Here is a 12,972-nt window from a genome sequence, read left to right on the forward strand (position 1 = left end):
TTGAACAAACCACTTCCCTTAAAAAATCTTTTGTGGAAGAGTAAGAGTGTGTTTGAGATTCCGATTTCATAGATAATAAGTGCGATTTTAAACAAAATCGCAGAACATAAATCGTTTTAGGAACTGCGTTTTTAAAAATTGCGATTTAAAAATACAGAAAATCTGCTTTTTCAAATCGCAAGTAAGATTGTGCTTTTTTAAAAACGTAAAATTTTAAAGGTTAATTTGCGATTTTTAAACGTTAAACTACCATTTTGTCAAATACTTAACTGCGTTTTTAAAACTCACTTTTTTCAAATCACATATTTTAAAATCACAAATCCAAACAGATGATAAAGCGTAATAAACTTTATCAAAAAGTCAGGTTCAATCCATATAAATATCAAGAGGCATTGCATCTAATACAGTTCATAATAATACAAAAGACTGCTAGTACGTACCTATGACTAGTCCCCACAAAATCCAGTCATGCCTCAAAAGCTTAGGCCTGCAGCCAATCTCAAGGTAAGACAGACACCAAAAATCAACCAGACACGTGAAATATTGAGACATAAAGCACAACAGGATTCCTCTCGATCAGCTCAAAGACACGCACGTCTCCTTCTTCTAAATTATTGTCCCTTCTAAACTCATTCCATCCATCCGTGATATAACATGATGAACGTGAAGCACAAAAGTGAGAGCACCGGGCATGCCATTGTTTTCCGTCACAGGTATGAAGCGAGACAAACGGCCGCCCAACAAGATGCTTTTTAGCAAATCTAACAGGCACATACTGCACAACTAATAAGGATTGAAATTAATATTTGGAAAACATGAGATCGATCTCATCAAGTAGAATTAGAAAGCTAGCTAGGCTCACCAAACGACGTTGTTCTCGTATATATGATATGGGCGCAAGATGGCCATGAACCAAGGACTTGTAGGCTTCAACATTAATTTTGGCTGCTTGGACTGCTCTCTCTCTTCCTCTATCTGGACACCATGGCTCTGTTTTCTTCATGTTTTCCGCTGGACAACTCATCTGAGTTAGACATCTCATTTTCTTTCAACTTGTCACGCCTTGATGATCTTTTTGCATCATCTGATTACATGATGTCCGGCCACCTCATCTTCCAATTTACGCTTCTTGCTCCATGAATACTGAATCTCAGTTGCAGTATTATTAAATACAAGAACATGGAATTTTGAACTTCCTTCATATCTGAAGACTAAAAAGTAGCCGTAAAGAATAGAATGGGATTCCATAAAATCCTGCCAACCATTTTGAAACCAAATCTCCTTAATTGTTGGCTTTCTCCAATTCCTCTCGCAAAATATGACCATTATGTTGAAAAAAAAAAGTAAAAGAAAGCAGAAAAACTAAATGCTTCTAAGGCGCGATACAACGTCGTTTTCCTTAAGGAATTATTTGCCCCCACCAAAAAGGTATGTAAAGGGTTACATCAAATATTTTTCTAGGATACAATGGAGCCTAAAATCCTCTCTTTGTTTAATTGCGTTTTGCAAAAACGAAAATTAAACCCAAACACTTTCAAATTTTTATATTATAACAAGAGACAAACAAAGACTTTTTAATTTAAAAATACATAAGGTATCAGAAAAAATATTGAAGATCAAAGAAATTTTATATTCTTTTTATTAAATAACAGGACAGTAGTTACTTCTGTATTATGTTGATAACTGCTAATCCAACTATCCATAACTGCTTCAGTAACAGTCATAAACTGCTATCAATGATTATTTAATAATAATCATTAGATCTTTATTAATTAATCTCAACCGTTGGATCAAATGTGATTTGACCTTATAGTTTATTTTAGTGATAGTCCAATAAATCCAATTGGATCTACCTAAAAAGCATCATATGGTTTAAATCAAACCACCAAATCGATTGATCATAACCATCCAAAATTGAAAGGTCATGATTAGATCGCTCCGAGCTTCGATGCCAAATGCGCCATCAAAGCGCCCTACAGTCCACTGCCACAAGCACAAGCATGTGCGTCCAGTGCGAATATTAGAGTGTACACGTAAGTGCATACACCCAAACATTACTTTAAATGCTTATAATGTATTGAACCTTATAAATACCAACTGTACTTTCTCTTTTTTTCACATGGAACTACCATTTAATGTTCTTTAACATTTTCATTTCAAAACATTTCCAAGACATGCACAAAATAAATATATATACATATTATTTTGAAAATGCTTTACCACATTATTGGGAATGGTGAGTGTAGCAACATCAGACATTTCATCTCCAAATTCCCTTACAAACTTTTCAGGGATCCTCTGCAGCAACCAAAGTGGGTTTATATTGTCTCAATTATAATGTGTAATCAAAGTAAGGAAACATGTGATACAGATAAATGTATGGCTTATAATCATCAAAATTGTAAATTAAATAAGTACTGAGGCAAAAAAAAAAAAAAAAAAAAAATCACTTCAATTTAACTTTTTTAAGGTCGATTTGGCTTCCGGTTTCTCCCCTTTTATAAAATTTTTAGCCAAGTAAAAATTACCTAAATATATCAATTGGCAAGGCAGTTCTATTAAAATGAAACGTGTGAGAAGCAGCATACTTGTATGGTTGTACCACTGAAGGTCTCATAACTTTTGTTAGATAACAATGAAATAATATTGTTGTTAGAGATATTACAATTTTTACTACAAATTTTTAGTCTATAATTAATTATTTAAATGATTAAACAAAAAATTTAAATTATAAACTCTCTAAACCATTTCACCAATTAATGTTTGTTTATTATTGTTTATTTATTGGTAGACAAGACTAGTCATTAAATCCTTGTCTCACTTTACCTCCCTGTCGTTAACCATTATGCAATGTATATAAGAGCATCCAAGGATGCTTTTAATCCTTTTCCATCAGATTTTTTTTTTCATCCTTTATTTTAAGGAATATGGTAAGTGATCCTTTATATATTAAGGGTCAACACTGTTCAATGTTCATCCTTTAACTCCTAATTTATTCATTAAAAGAACTAAACTTTCTCTCATATCTCTATGATTCTTCATTCTGCAGGACCTATTCTCCAAAATAAATAAAGAATGAAACTTCCAAAAAGCTTTGCTCCGTACCCCAATTGAGCCTCTTCCATTTCTAAGATATTAATAGTATATATGTAAGCTTTAAGCAAATTTCTTCCTTTTGTAGAAAAATACTAAGGCTCAATGGACTCTATCTAACATAAACTCCAACTCTTAAACAATCACTCACTGGTAGGAAGGTCTCTACGTACTAAAATGATTCAAAAATAGACTAGTCTTAACACTTCAGAGTTCATTCCTCAAATGGCAAAGTTACATGAACAAGTTGGGTCTCGTTGCTTTGTAAGTGGTCAGCTTCCTGGTTGGTGGCCTAACCTTCTTGAACGCCAACGGGAACTTGATTTTGGAGTTGTGGAACTGTTTGCAGCTCTCCCTCTGGCAAAGCTTTGCGGGGATGGTGGCAGACAATAAATGGTGAGCAAAAAATCTTAAAACATATGGTAAGAAATAAAGCTTATTAATTATTATATACCTATATACAATATATTCTTCCATATATAGCTAGACTAAATAAAGTAGGATATATGTGTCAATTCTGCACCTAATCAGCCGTCAATTCTGATAATGTCGTTATTCCTCCTTTTCTTCTGTTTCGATTATTTTTCAAAAAAATAAAAAATCATAATACATTAGCATACGTAACGTATTACATAAGGCAAATTAATAAATGAAAAATAAAATAGGCCTAGGCCTCTTAATTTTATTTATCTACTGTATGACATGTCACGTGAAGCTGACATGCAAAAACTTGTTAGTTTTTGGTGCAATCAGTTTGCTTGAATGAGAGCGTCATTTTTTCCTTATCATAACCGATCAAGTAATTAGCTTGAGCAAAGTTTCCGATTATTCCCATTCCACCCTCAGCAGGCCCATTATTCTGCACCGCAAAGCAGAAAAACCCAGCTTTCGGCGGTGGGATGAAGAAATTTTCGGGCGTTAGCTTCACGTCGGCACCTTCGAAATGCAGTGTCAATATTGGTCCGTCCAGATTCTTTTCACTTTTATAGCAAAGCTGTGTCCCCAAATCCGGGTCATCCGTAACGGCAGCCATTGTAATCTGCTTCTTCACTTCTGCCTCCAAGCGTTCGTGAAACTCTTTTGGCAAAAGCATTGGCGGAGTTCCTGAATCGAGAAACATGTTTCCCTCGGAAACTGCACCAGAAGGGTCATACGACAAATACTTAACTCCAACGCTAATTCCTTTTAGTGTCACAAAATATAATGTAGGGTCTCTATCTATTAAAGGTGTTGAAACCACACCGGCGCCTGAAACTTCACTACCGCTGCCAAAACTTACCTTGCTTGGAATGTTAGGATCGGTGCCGAATGGTGAAAAGCAATGGGAGAACTTCTTGCTGCCAAAGGCGGTAGCCATTTGAGAAGCAAACGACATAACCCCTCCTCCTAAGCCAATGATCCCCGTTTCATGGTCATTGAAAGTACCGGTATTGTTGTGACCGCACCCGAAAACAACGTTTGCTGTGACTTTTTGCCCTGTCGTGGATGTCATGGTGACAGTTTCTTTGGCCAAAAAACCTCGGGTTGTGGAACTGTCTCCATACCCGTAAACATATTGGCAAGTCTTCTCAGGAGTACATTTGGTGTCTAGTGCATGACATTGATCGGAGTCACAGGAAATGTCACTATATGTTGAGGACTTGTCAGGATTGAACATGGGATAAATCTGTTTGTAGCAACCTTCACAAGGTGAACATTGTGTCCAAATAAGGTCACTGCCAGTATCGGCAATGCCATAGATGTCTGCAGGTGGTGTTCCGATGGAGAGCTTTATGAGATGCTGACCTTTGTATGCTCTTACTATTGTTTCGGGAGAGTTTGCATTCGCCAGTCGACGTGGATAAAATGTGTTCAAATGCTCTGCAGGAGTTTTGTTAGCATCGTAAAAGGGAGATTTAACAGAATCTCGTCGGATTAACTCAACGGTAAACCCACCATTACTAGCCGATGTAGCCAAAAACCCTACAAAATAACTACATATAATAAAGGCAACAACAAAGCGTGATTGAAAGCTGATTACATTACTGCCTGCCATGATGATCAGTTTACCCGGCCCTAATTCTGAAATAATTTCTCACATAAATCTACTACATATAAGGTCGTAGGTTTACGTTGGTTGCCAAATATAGAGAATACAAAATGTGATTCACTTGCCATATTTAGTATAATTTAGTTTCCACATACTAAATATTCAAGATATGCTTATCCTTTGGAGTAAACCAAGAGATGACAACCATCAGTTTTCATATCTGAGTAAATTAAGGAATATATATATTGACTATCAATGAGGAGAAAATACTTAATTATAATATTACAACGATCAATTACATTGATTCAATATTTATCTGTGGTTAATTAGTAGTTGACTATCTATTTTCAAATTATTGAAATTCCATTACAAATATAGGTCCTTATAATCTATTATGGAGCCGAGCATTTCTACATGTACGTTAAGTGTTCATCAAGTATCCATTAAAAAACGAGGTAGCTTTTAAAATCGTATTTTGAGGTAATTTTAAAAGCCACCTTAGTTTTTTATGAACACTTGATGTACATATCGAATTAGTCTTATGGTCCCTCCTATTTCCTCTCTTTTGTTTTCTTTTCATTTTTTGAAAAAAAAAAAAAAAAAGAAACAAAAAAAACCAATCTATGATGTATTCAAATCAATATAACCAATAAGAGAGTTTGAGGACCTTCTATTTTCGGATGCCATGTTTTAAAAAAAATTCAAAATGTGAGGATTTAGTCAAGTGACTCAATCCTATTTTTATTAATCTTTCTCTAAGAGGAATGCTAGAGTTCCTTTTAAGGGTGTATAAACGAAACGGTTATAACCGCTTATAACCGTTAATCACATAACCATATAACCGCTTTCAAAAACGATTATAAATAACTTCTAACCGCCTAGGCGGAGGTGGTTAGCAGTTATAGGATTTAAGAAAAGCGGTTAATAACTGCCAACCGCCAACCGCTTTTATATATATATTAAAAAAATAATTTTGGATTTGTAATGTTTAGGTTTTAGATTTGTTTGTATTTAGTTTTTTGGATTTGTTATGTTTGAGTAATTCTAAATGTCATACCTATGTCATTCTTGTATCCCTCTAAACATGATGTGGCTTTTAAAATCACTATGTGATCAAAATTCAATTTTGATCAACCACAAGCTCAACGGTGATTTTAAAAGCCACCTCATTTTTAAATGGACACAAGAAGGGCACGGGTATGGTATCTAGCATTACTCGTTATGTTTTAGATTTGTAATTGTATTAGGATTTGGATTTGTTACTATTTTGAATTTTGGATTTAAAACATGCACTAAGACCGGCCTAAAAGTGGCCAAAACCGATCTAAAATCGGCCTAAAACCCAAATTGAAAAGCGGTTATATAACCGCCGGTTATCTCCTCAATAACCACTAACCAACAATTATAAAACTAATCGCTTCCGCCTAAGCGGTTAGCGGTTGCAGTTGGTAAAATGCAATAACCACATAAGCGGTTAGCAGTTAGCGATTAGCGATTAGCGGTTTTAGCCAATAACTGTCAGTTATAACCGTTTGTACACCCCTAGTTCCTTCTAGTGTTCTTTTGATGTCCATCTGGAATGACATAAATGTAATAAAAAATTACATCTATGTCCTTCTAGATGTACATGAATGCAATTTTTTAATTTTTTTTATTACATCTATATTATTCCAGATAATTACCAGAAGAACACTAAAATGAATTATAACATTCCTCTTTCACCAAATACTATACAAATTTCAAGATAAACCAATATTTTTTTTCCTAACTCAACTTATAAAACTCGAATATCTACGTGTATTTGTGATATTGGTTTTTTTAGAGCAAACTGCTCTAATTTCTTGATTAATGAATGATATTCAAAAAAATAAAATAAAACAAAATAAAACTTGAATACCCCATGAATGACACATATGATCATATAGTACTTGTTGGACTTCCCACATTTAACATCGGATCACCTGCCCGTGACACATATTAACATCATGATGTACGTAAGACATATATATAGTACTGCGTGAACACAATTGCATGGTGCATATATACTATTAGTTCATAAGAAATAACAAAAAGAAATATAGGAAATGAGAAGAAAAAAAGTTGCTTGATATTTTTCTTTAAAAAAAGGGGGGGGGGGGGGGGGGGGGGGGAAACTCGCCTTAAAATTATGATAAAGAACTAATTAATATCTTTTAACTAATTATGGCTTTATCTTTTCGAAGTTGAAAAGTGTTACATCGTCAATGTATATCTGGGTTGTAGGTTTTATAAGTTTTGATCAAACCTCTTTTTTTAAGATATCTTTTGTGGAAGAGTAATGCTCAATAAACTTTATCATAGTATCAGAGCTTCAGGGTTTTGAACAATATTGAGCATTTTCTCTCGTTGAACACATGTTTGGACAATAGTGTAACACGTGATGAGGCATGTTAAGAGTCCAACATTGTTAAGGCATGTCTGGATTGTGGGCTTTATAAGCCTTGAACAAACTTTTTCACTGCCTTTTAAAAAGAGTAACATCCAATTAACTTTATCCAAACGTCGGATTGAATCCATATAAATATCAAGAGTCATTACATCTAATAAAGTTCATAATAATACAAAAGCTAGCGTAACTGTTGGCAACTGCTACTCCGTAGCAATGACTAGTACCCACAAAATCCAGTCATACCTCAAAAGCTTAGGCACCCTTCAGCCAATCTCAAGGTAAGACCAGACACCAAAAATCAGACAGACACGTGAAATATCGAGACGTAAAGCACAACAGGATTCATCTTGATCAGCTCAAAGACACACACGTCTCCTTCTTCTAAATTATTGTCCCTTCTAAACTCTTCCCATCCATTCGTGATATAATATGATGAACGTGAAAAGTGAGAGCACCGGGCATGCCATTGTTTTCCATCACAAGTCTGAAGCGAGACAAACGGCCGCCCAATAAGATGCTTTTTAGCAAATCTAACTGGCACATACTGCACAAGAAATAAGGATTGAAATTAATATTTGGAAAACATTATCTCATCAAGTAGAATAATTAGAAAGCTAGCTAGGCTCACCAAACGACGTTGTTCCCGTATATGACATGGCAAGATGGACATGAACGAAGGACTTGTAGGCTTCAACATTTTGGCTGCTTGGACTGCTCTCTCTCTTCCTCTGGACACCATGGCTCTGTTTTCTTCATGTTTTCCGCCGGAAAACTCATCTGAGTTAGACATTTCATTTTCTTTCAACTTGTCACGCCTTGATGATCTTTTTGCATCATCTGATTCCATTATGTCCACCTTATCTTCCAATTTACGCTTCTTGCTCCATGTATACTGAATCTCAGTTGCAGTATTATCAAATACAAGAACATGGAATTTTGAACTTTCTTCATACCTGAAGACTAAAAAGTAGCCGTAAAGAATAGAATGGGATTCCATAAAATCCTGCCAACCATTTTGAAACCAAATCTCCTTGTTGGCTTTCTCCAATCCCACTTGCCAAAAATGACCATTATTGGGAACAGTGAGTGTAGCAACATCAGACAGTTCATCCCCAAATTCCCTTACAAACTTTGCAGGGATCCTCTGCAGCCACCAAAGTGAGTTTATATATTGTCTCAATTACAATATTGTGTAATCAAAGTACTACAAGTTTTCTAGCAAACTCATGACATATCAATCTATAATTATTTAAATGATTAAGCAAAACATTTGAATTGTCAATTATAAACTCTAAACAATTTCACCAATTAAAGTTTCTTTATTATTTTTTATTTATTGGTAGAGACGATTAGTCATTAAATCCTTGGCTCACTTTACATCCCTGTCGTTAACCATTATGCAATGTAAGAGCATCGATCCAAGGATGCTTTAATCCTTTTCCATCAGATGTTTTTTTTTCATCCTTTATTTTAAAGAATATTGTAAGTGATCCTTTATATATAGAAGATCACTAATTTATTCATTCCTAAACTTTAAAAAAACTAAACTTTCTCTCATCTCTATATGATTCTTCATTCTGTTGCAGGACCTACTCTCCAAAATAAATAAAGAATGAAACTTCCAAAAAGCTTTGCACCCAAATTGTGCCTCTTCCATTTCTAATATATATATTAATAGTACATATGTAAAAATTTTAAATTAAATTATTCGAATTTTGTTATATCAATATCTCTCATTTATAGCAAGTGCTCTGAAATTCGTGACATATAATAAAATAAGATAAATATTGAAAAAATAAAATCTGATTCATTTAATTTAAAATTAAACCAATGATTGAGATTTAAGAAATTACACCTCCCACGCATGATACTTCATAAATTCCAGAGGTGGTTTATTTTGCACCTAGCATATGTTAAAATATTGATTAAATGGTTAAATGTATTTCCTATATAGTTAATTAATTTAGATAAACAAAATAATCTATTTCCATCATGTTTGAACAGACAAAAAATGTGTCGTAAATTGAAACAAACAAAAGACCCGTTTCTCTCTATTTGCAAGTGCTAAAACAAACAAGAACTAAGCAACGACGTACCCCATCAATAGTTAACTGCATGCAACGGCACCTAGAATACTACAAAGAAATGAAACCTCAAAGAAGTACAAGCAGAAAGCAAGCAAGGTAGGGAGAAGGCATTACCAGTTTCTTGTCGTCCATGGTAGAGGGGAGTATAATCTTGAAGAAGTGCGAGGGTCTCCTACCCGCCATAGAACTCGACGGCCGGCGCTCAAAGCTCCGGTTCGGCACCACTCCGTCTGTCGAGCAATGCATTGGGATAATGAATACCGTATCTGAGAGGATGTGTGATTTATAGAGTGTGGAGGGAGAGGGGGAAAACGACGAGCCGTGTTGGAGGGAGAAGGAGAATAAGGGTCTTTCAATGCATGGAGGGAGTGGGGGAAAAACGAAGAGCCATTCTGGAAGGAGAAGCCGAAGGGTCTGTTTTGGGTTTGCCGAGTTCTATGCAGACTATGCATGCATATAGGATATAAAATAAACTGATTTTTAGCTGGTAAACATACAATTTTATGGAGGAAAAATAATATAAAAATACAACAAATCTTGATTTCTGTAAAAATAATTTCATTTTTATCATGGATAATTGTTAGGATTGAATTTGGGATGAAATAGTAAAATTCAGTCGCATCTGCAGTATCTTGTATCCATCATAAGATAGAAATCCTTTATTGATTATATATATAGGTGGTACGTTTCATATATTTATTTAGATTAGGTATCCAATCAATTTTATGGTTCTCTATTTTGAGGTAGAGAAAAACTAAGAGTTACAAATCTTGTCCTTATCTTGAGATAAATTAAGAATAAGTTGAAGGTGGCGGTCAATCGCTTTTAGCTACTTGATAATGAATTGATTTTAAATTCCGCCTTTATAGGCTCCGTTTGTTTAAATGTAAAATAATTTTTGTTGTTGAAAAATATTTTCAGTTAAAAAATTTGTCGGTGTTTGTTCGTACAAAAAATCAGCGACAAGGACGACAGTGAAAAACAACCGACGATCGGTGGACAATGGCTTTCAATGACTTTCATCGGCAACCTCCAACGGCAGCAAAAAATGTGTACAAAAAAGAGAAGTTCAAACTCAAAAAATTGTTTACGAAAATTTAAAAAAAAAAATTAAAACTATTTTACACATTTTACAAGAAAGTTTTCTGATCAATCGAAAATGTTTTTTGATCTGACCAAAATTTTCAATCACACTAAACAAATAAAAAAAAATCAATGGATATTAATCATGGAAGAAATCAAAATCGAGGATCGAGAGATCTACTCTTCTTCTTCTTCTTCTTCTTCTGTCAACTCTTTCTGAAGCCGATCCAATCCATGTGAATTGGACGTATTGTTCTTGGGCCTAGTATAGGTAACCTTAGACATGAGATTTGGGCCTGAGCTCGCTTCAGCCCAAACTCAAAGCAAACTATTAAGTATAAAACCCACTGGTATTTGTTAGATAACATCTAATGTAACAAAAGAATTCAAGGAGTAAATGAGAACCACCCTCTCTTTTTTAGCCTATTTATAATATGTCAAATAACTCCTTGACAAAAAGAAAAGAATTGCAAATTCTCTACAACCAAATTTAAAAAAATGAATAAAAAAATCTTACTTTTTTTTTTAAAAAAAAAAAACAATAAAACAGCAAAAAAAATCGCTCAGTTTTACATTTTTGTATGACCTGTAAGTCCAAAAATAAAAAATAAACAACAAAACTTCATATAGTTTCTATGAAGGGTAATAAGTCCTAACAGAAATTAATTGTTATATTAATTAAAATTTGGTAATCGCCAAGGAACTCTAAAACTAATTGAAATATGAAGCAATTGAGTAATTAATTAGTTAAAACAAACTTTCGGAAAAACAAAAGATTATGCGATGATTTAATTTGAGCTGGCGGGGCTTTACTTGCGCACATGAGGTAATCACTCACTCAGGTTGGCTTTTTATCCAAAAACAAAAATCAAAAAACATGAAAAACTATCATCATGTGTCGGTCCAATGGCCATAAAATGGAGAGATCCTATGCATTCCATTGCTAAAGGAAGAATTATCATTATGTGCCAGTCCAATGGCTATAAGACGGCTCGTGTCTTCTTTGAATTTTCTTACACGAGTCTTTTTAAAATTGATGTAATTTTTAAAATTATTATTAGATGTGTAGTAAATTATTATTAAATTTTGATTTAATGATAATTTTAAAAATCACATCAATTTTAAAAAGACATGAATCATTTTTATAATATATATTACTCGTTTCTCGCACGTTAAAAAATACATACCACTTTTTGTAGAGATTAGATCGTAAGAATTATCTCAACTTTGTTCAAAACCAATTGTAATATCAAATATAATTAATAATGATGAAGATGGTGCGCTAATGTCAATATCCAATTAATTCAGAATGATGACAGCGATGACGACCAGGATATTAATAAAGTCTAAATAGCCTATTTCTCTTTGGGATCTAGCAAAGTAATTTAAGTAAACCAAAGAATGAAAAATATAAATAAATAAATAAAAGGCAGGTCGCATGCTCTTCTTGTGCTTTTTCCTTGGCGTGGCACGTTTTCTATCATATTTTCAAGTCATGCCCAGTTCGGGAAAAAAAAATGCTATATTACAATAAGAAACTTACAAATTGACGTGAAGTCATATGGCTCTACATCAGGTTGATGGTCAAATAATTTTAAATTAATAGACAAAAATGCCCTGTCCTTCCCCGTTAAAACCAACCCCGACCACCGACGAGCTTCCAACACCGTCGGAAACCCGACCCACGCCAACCCACCAACCCACGCACACCGGCATGGGTTTGAGAGATCCAGTCGGATCTCTCAAAAAGAATCCACCGTGCAACAGAAAAAGAAAGAGAGAACCAGAGACTGGCCGGATTCTATGTCGCTGTCGCATTCCGACCCACCAACCTATGCCAATGTGTGTGTGGACTTTCGGCCAGAAACCCACGCACACCGGCATGGGTTTGAGAGATCCGACCGGATTTCTAAAAAAGAATCCACCGTTCAACAGAAAAAGAGAGAGAGAAACAAGAGACCGGCCGGATTCCATGTTGCCATCTCTGTCGGAGGGTCGCCGATCGTCGAGGGGTCGGGGTCGTGGCTGGATGACCGGCGGAAGTGCTGTCCGGAGTTTTTCGACGTTGCTGGATTCAGGTAGATCGACGGAATCGGCATTTCTTGGGCTGTAGCTTTTTTTTGAATTTAAATGGCATTTTCGTCTTATGTAGAATACCACATCAGTTTGTAAAGCTCCATTTGTAAAAAAAAATTGGTACATATAGTATTTCTCGTTCGGCAATGCACTAAAAGGACCTCAAAAGGCATTCA

At 34.7% G+C, this 12,972-nt stretch overlaps 2 protein-coding genes and 1 pseudogene across 2 annotated transcripts; all 3 read right to left on the reverse strand.

The window, feature by feature from the left end:
• Nucleotides 1-523: 523 nt before the first annotated feature.
• On the reverse strand, nucleotides 524-2,844 carry LOC133860849 (B3 domain-containing transcription factor VRN1-like; annotated as a pseudogene).
• Nucleotides 2,845-3,826: 982 nt separating this feature from the next.
• LOC133860859 (aspartic proteinase CDR1-like) lies at nucleotides 3,827-5,128 on the reverse strand. The gene has a single exon (XM_062296494.1). The coding sequence runs from the start codon at nucleotides 5,126-5,128 to the stop codon at nucleotides 3,827-3,829; it is 1,302 nt and encodes a 433-aa protein (XP_062152478.1).
• A 2,720-nt stretch (nucleotides 5,129-7,848) lies between these two features.
• On the reverse strand, nucleotides 7,849-9,883 carry LOC133860868 (B3 domain-containing transcription factor VRN1-like). Its single transcript, XM_062296506.1, has 3 exons — nucleotides 9,752-9,883; nucleotides 8,179-8,694; nucleotides 7,849-8,094 (listed from the first exon to the last, which is right to left on the reverse strand). The coding sequence occupies exons 1-3, from the start codon at nucleotides 9,881-9,883 to the stop codon at nucleotides 7,849-7,851; spliced, it is 894 nt and encodes a 297-aa protein (XP_062152490.1).
• Between the last annotated feature and the right edge of the window lie 3,089 nt (nucleotides 9,884-12,972).

Source organism: Alnus glutinosa, chromosome 1 (genome assembly GCF_958979055.1).
Source record: "Alnus glutinosa chromosome 1, dhAlnGlut1.1, whole genome shotgun sequence".
NCBI classification, from domain to species: Eukaryota; Viridiplantae; Streptophyta; class Magnoliopsida; order Fagales; family Betulaceae; genus Alnus; species Alnus glutinosa.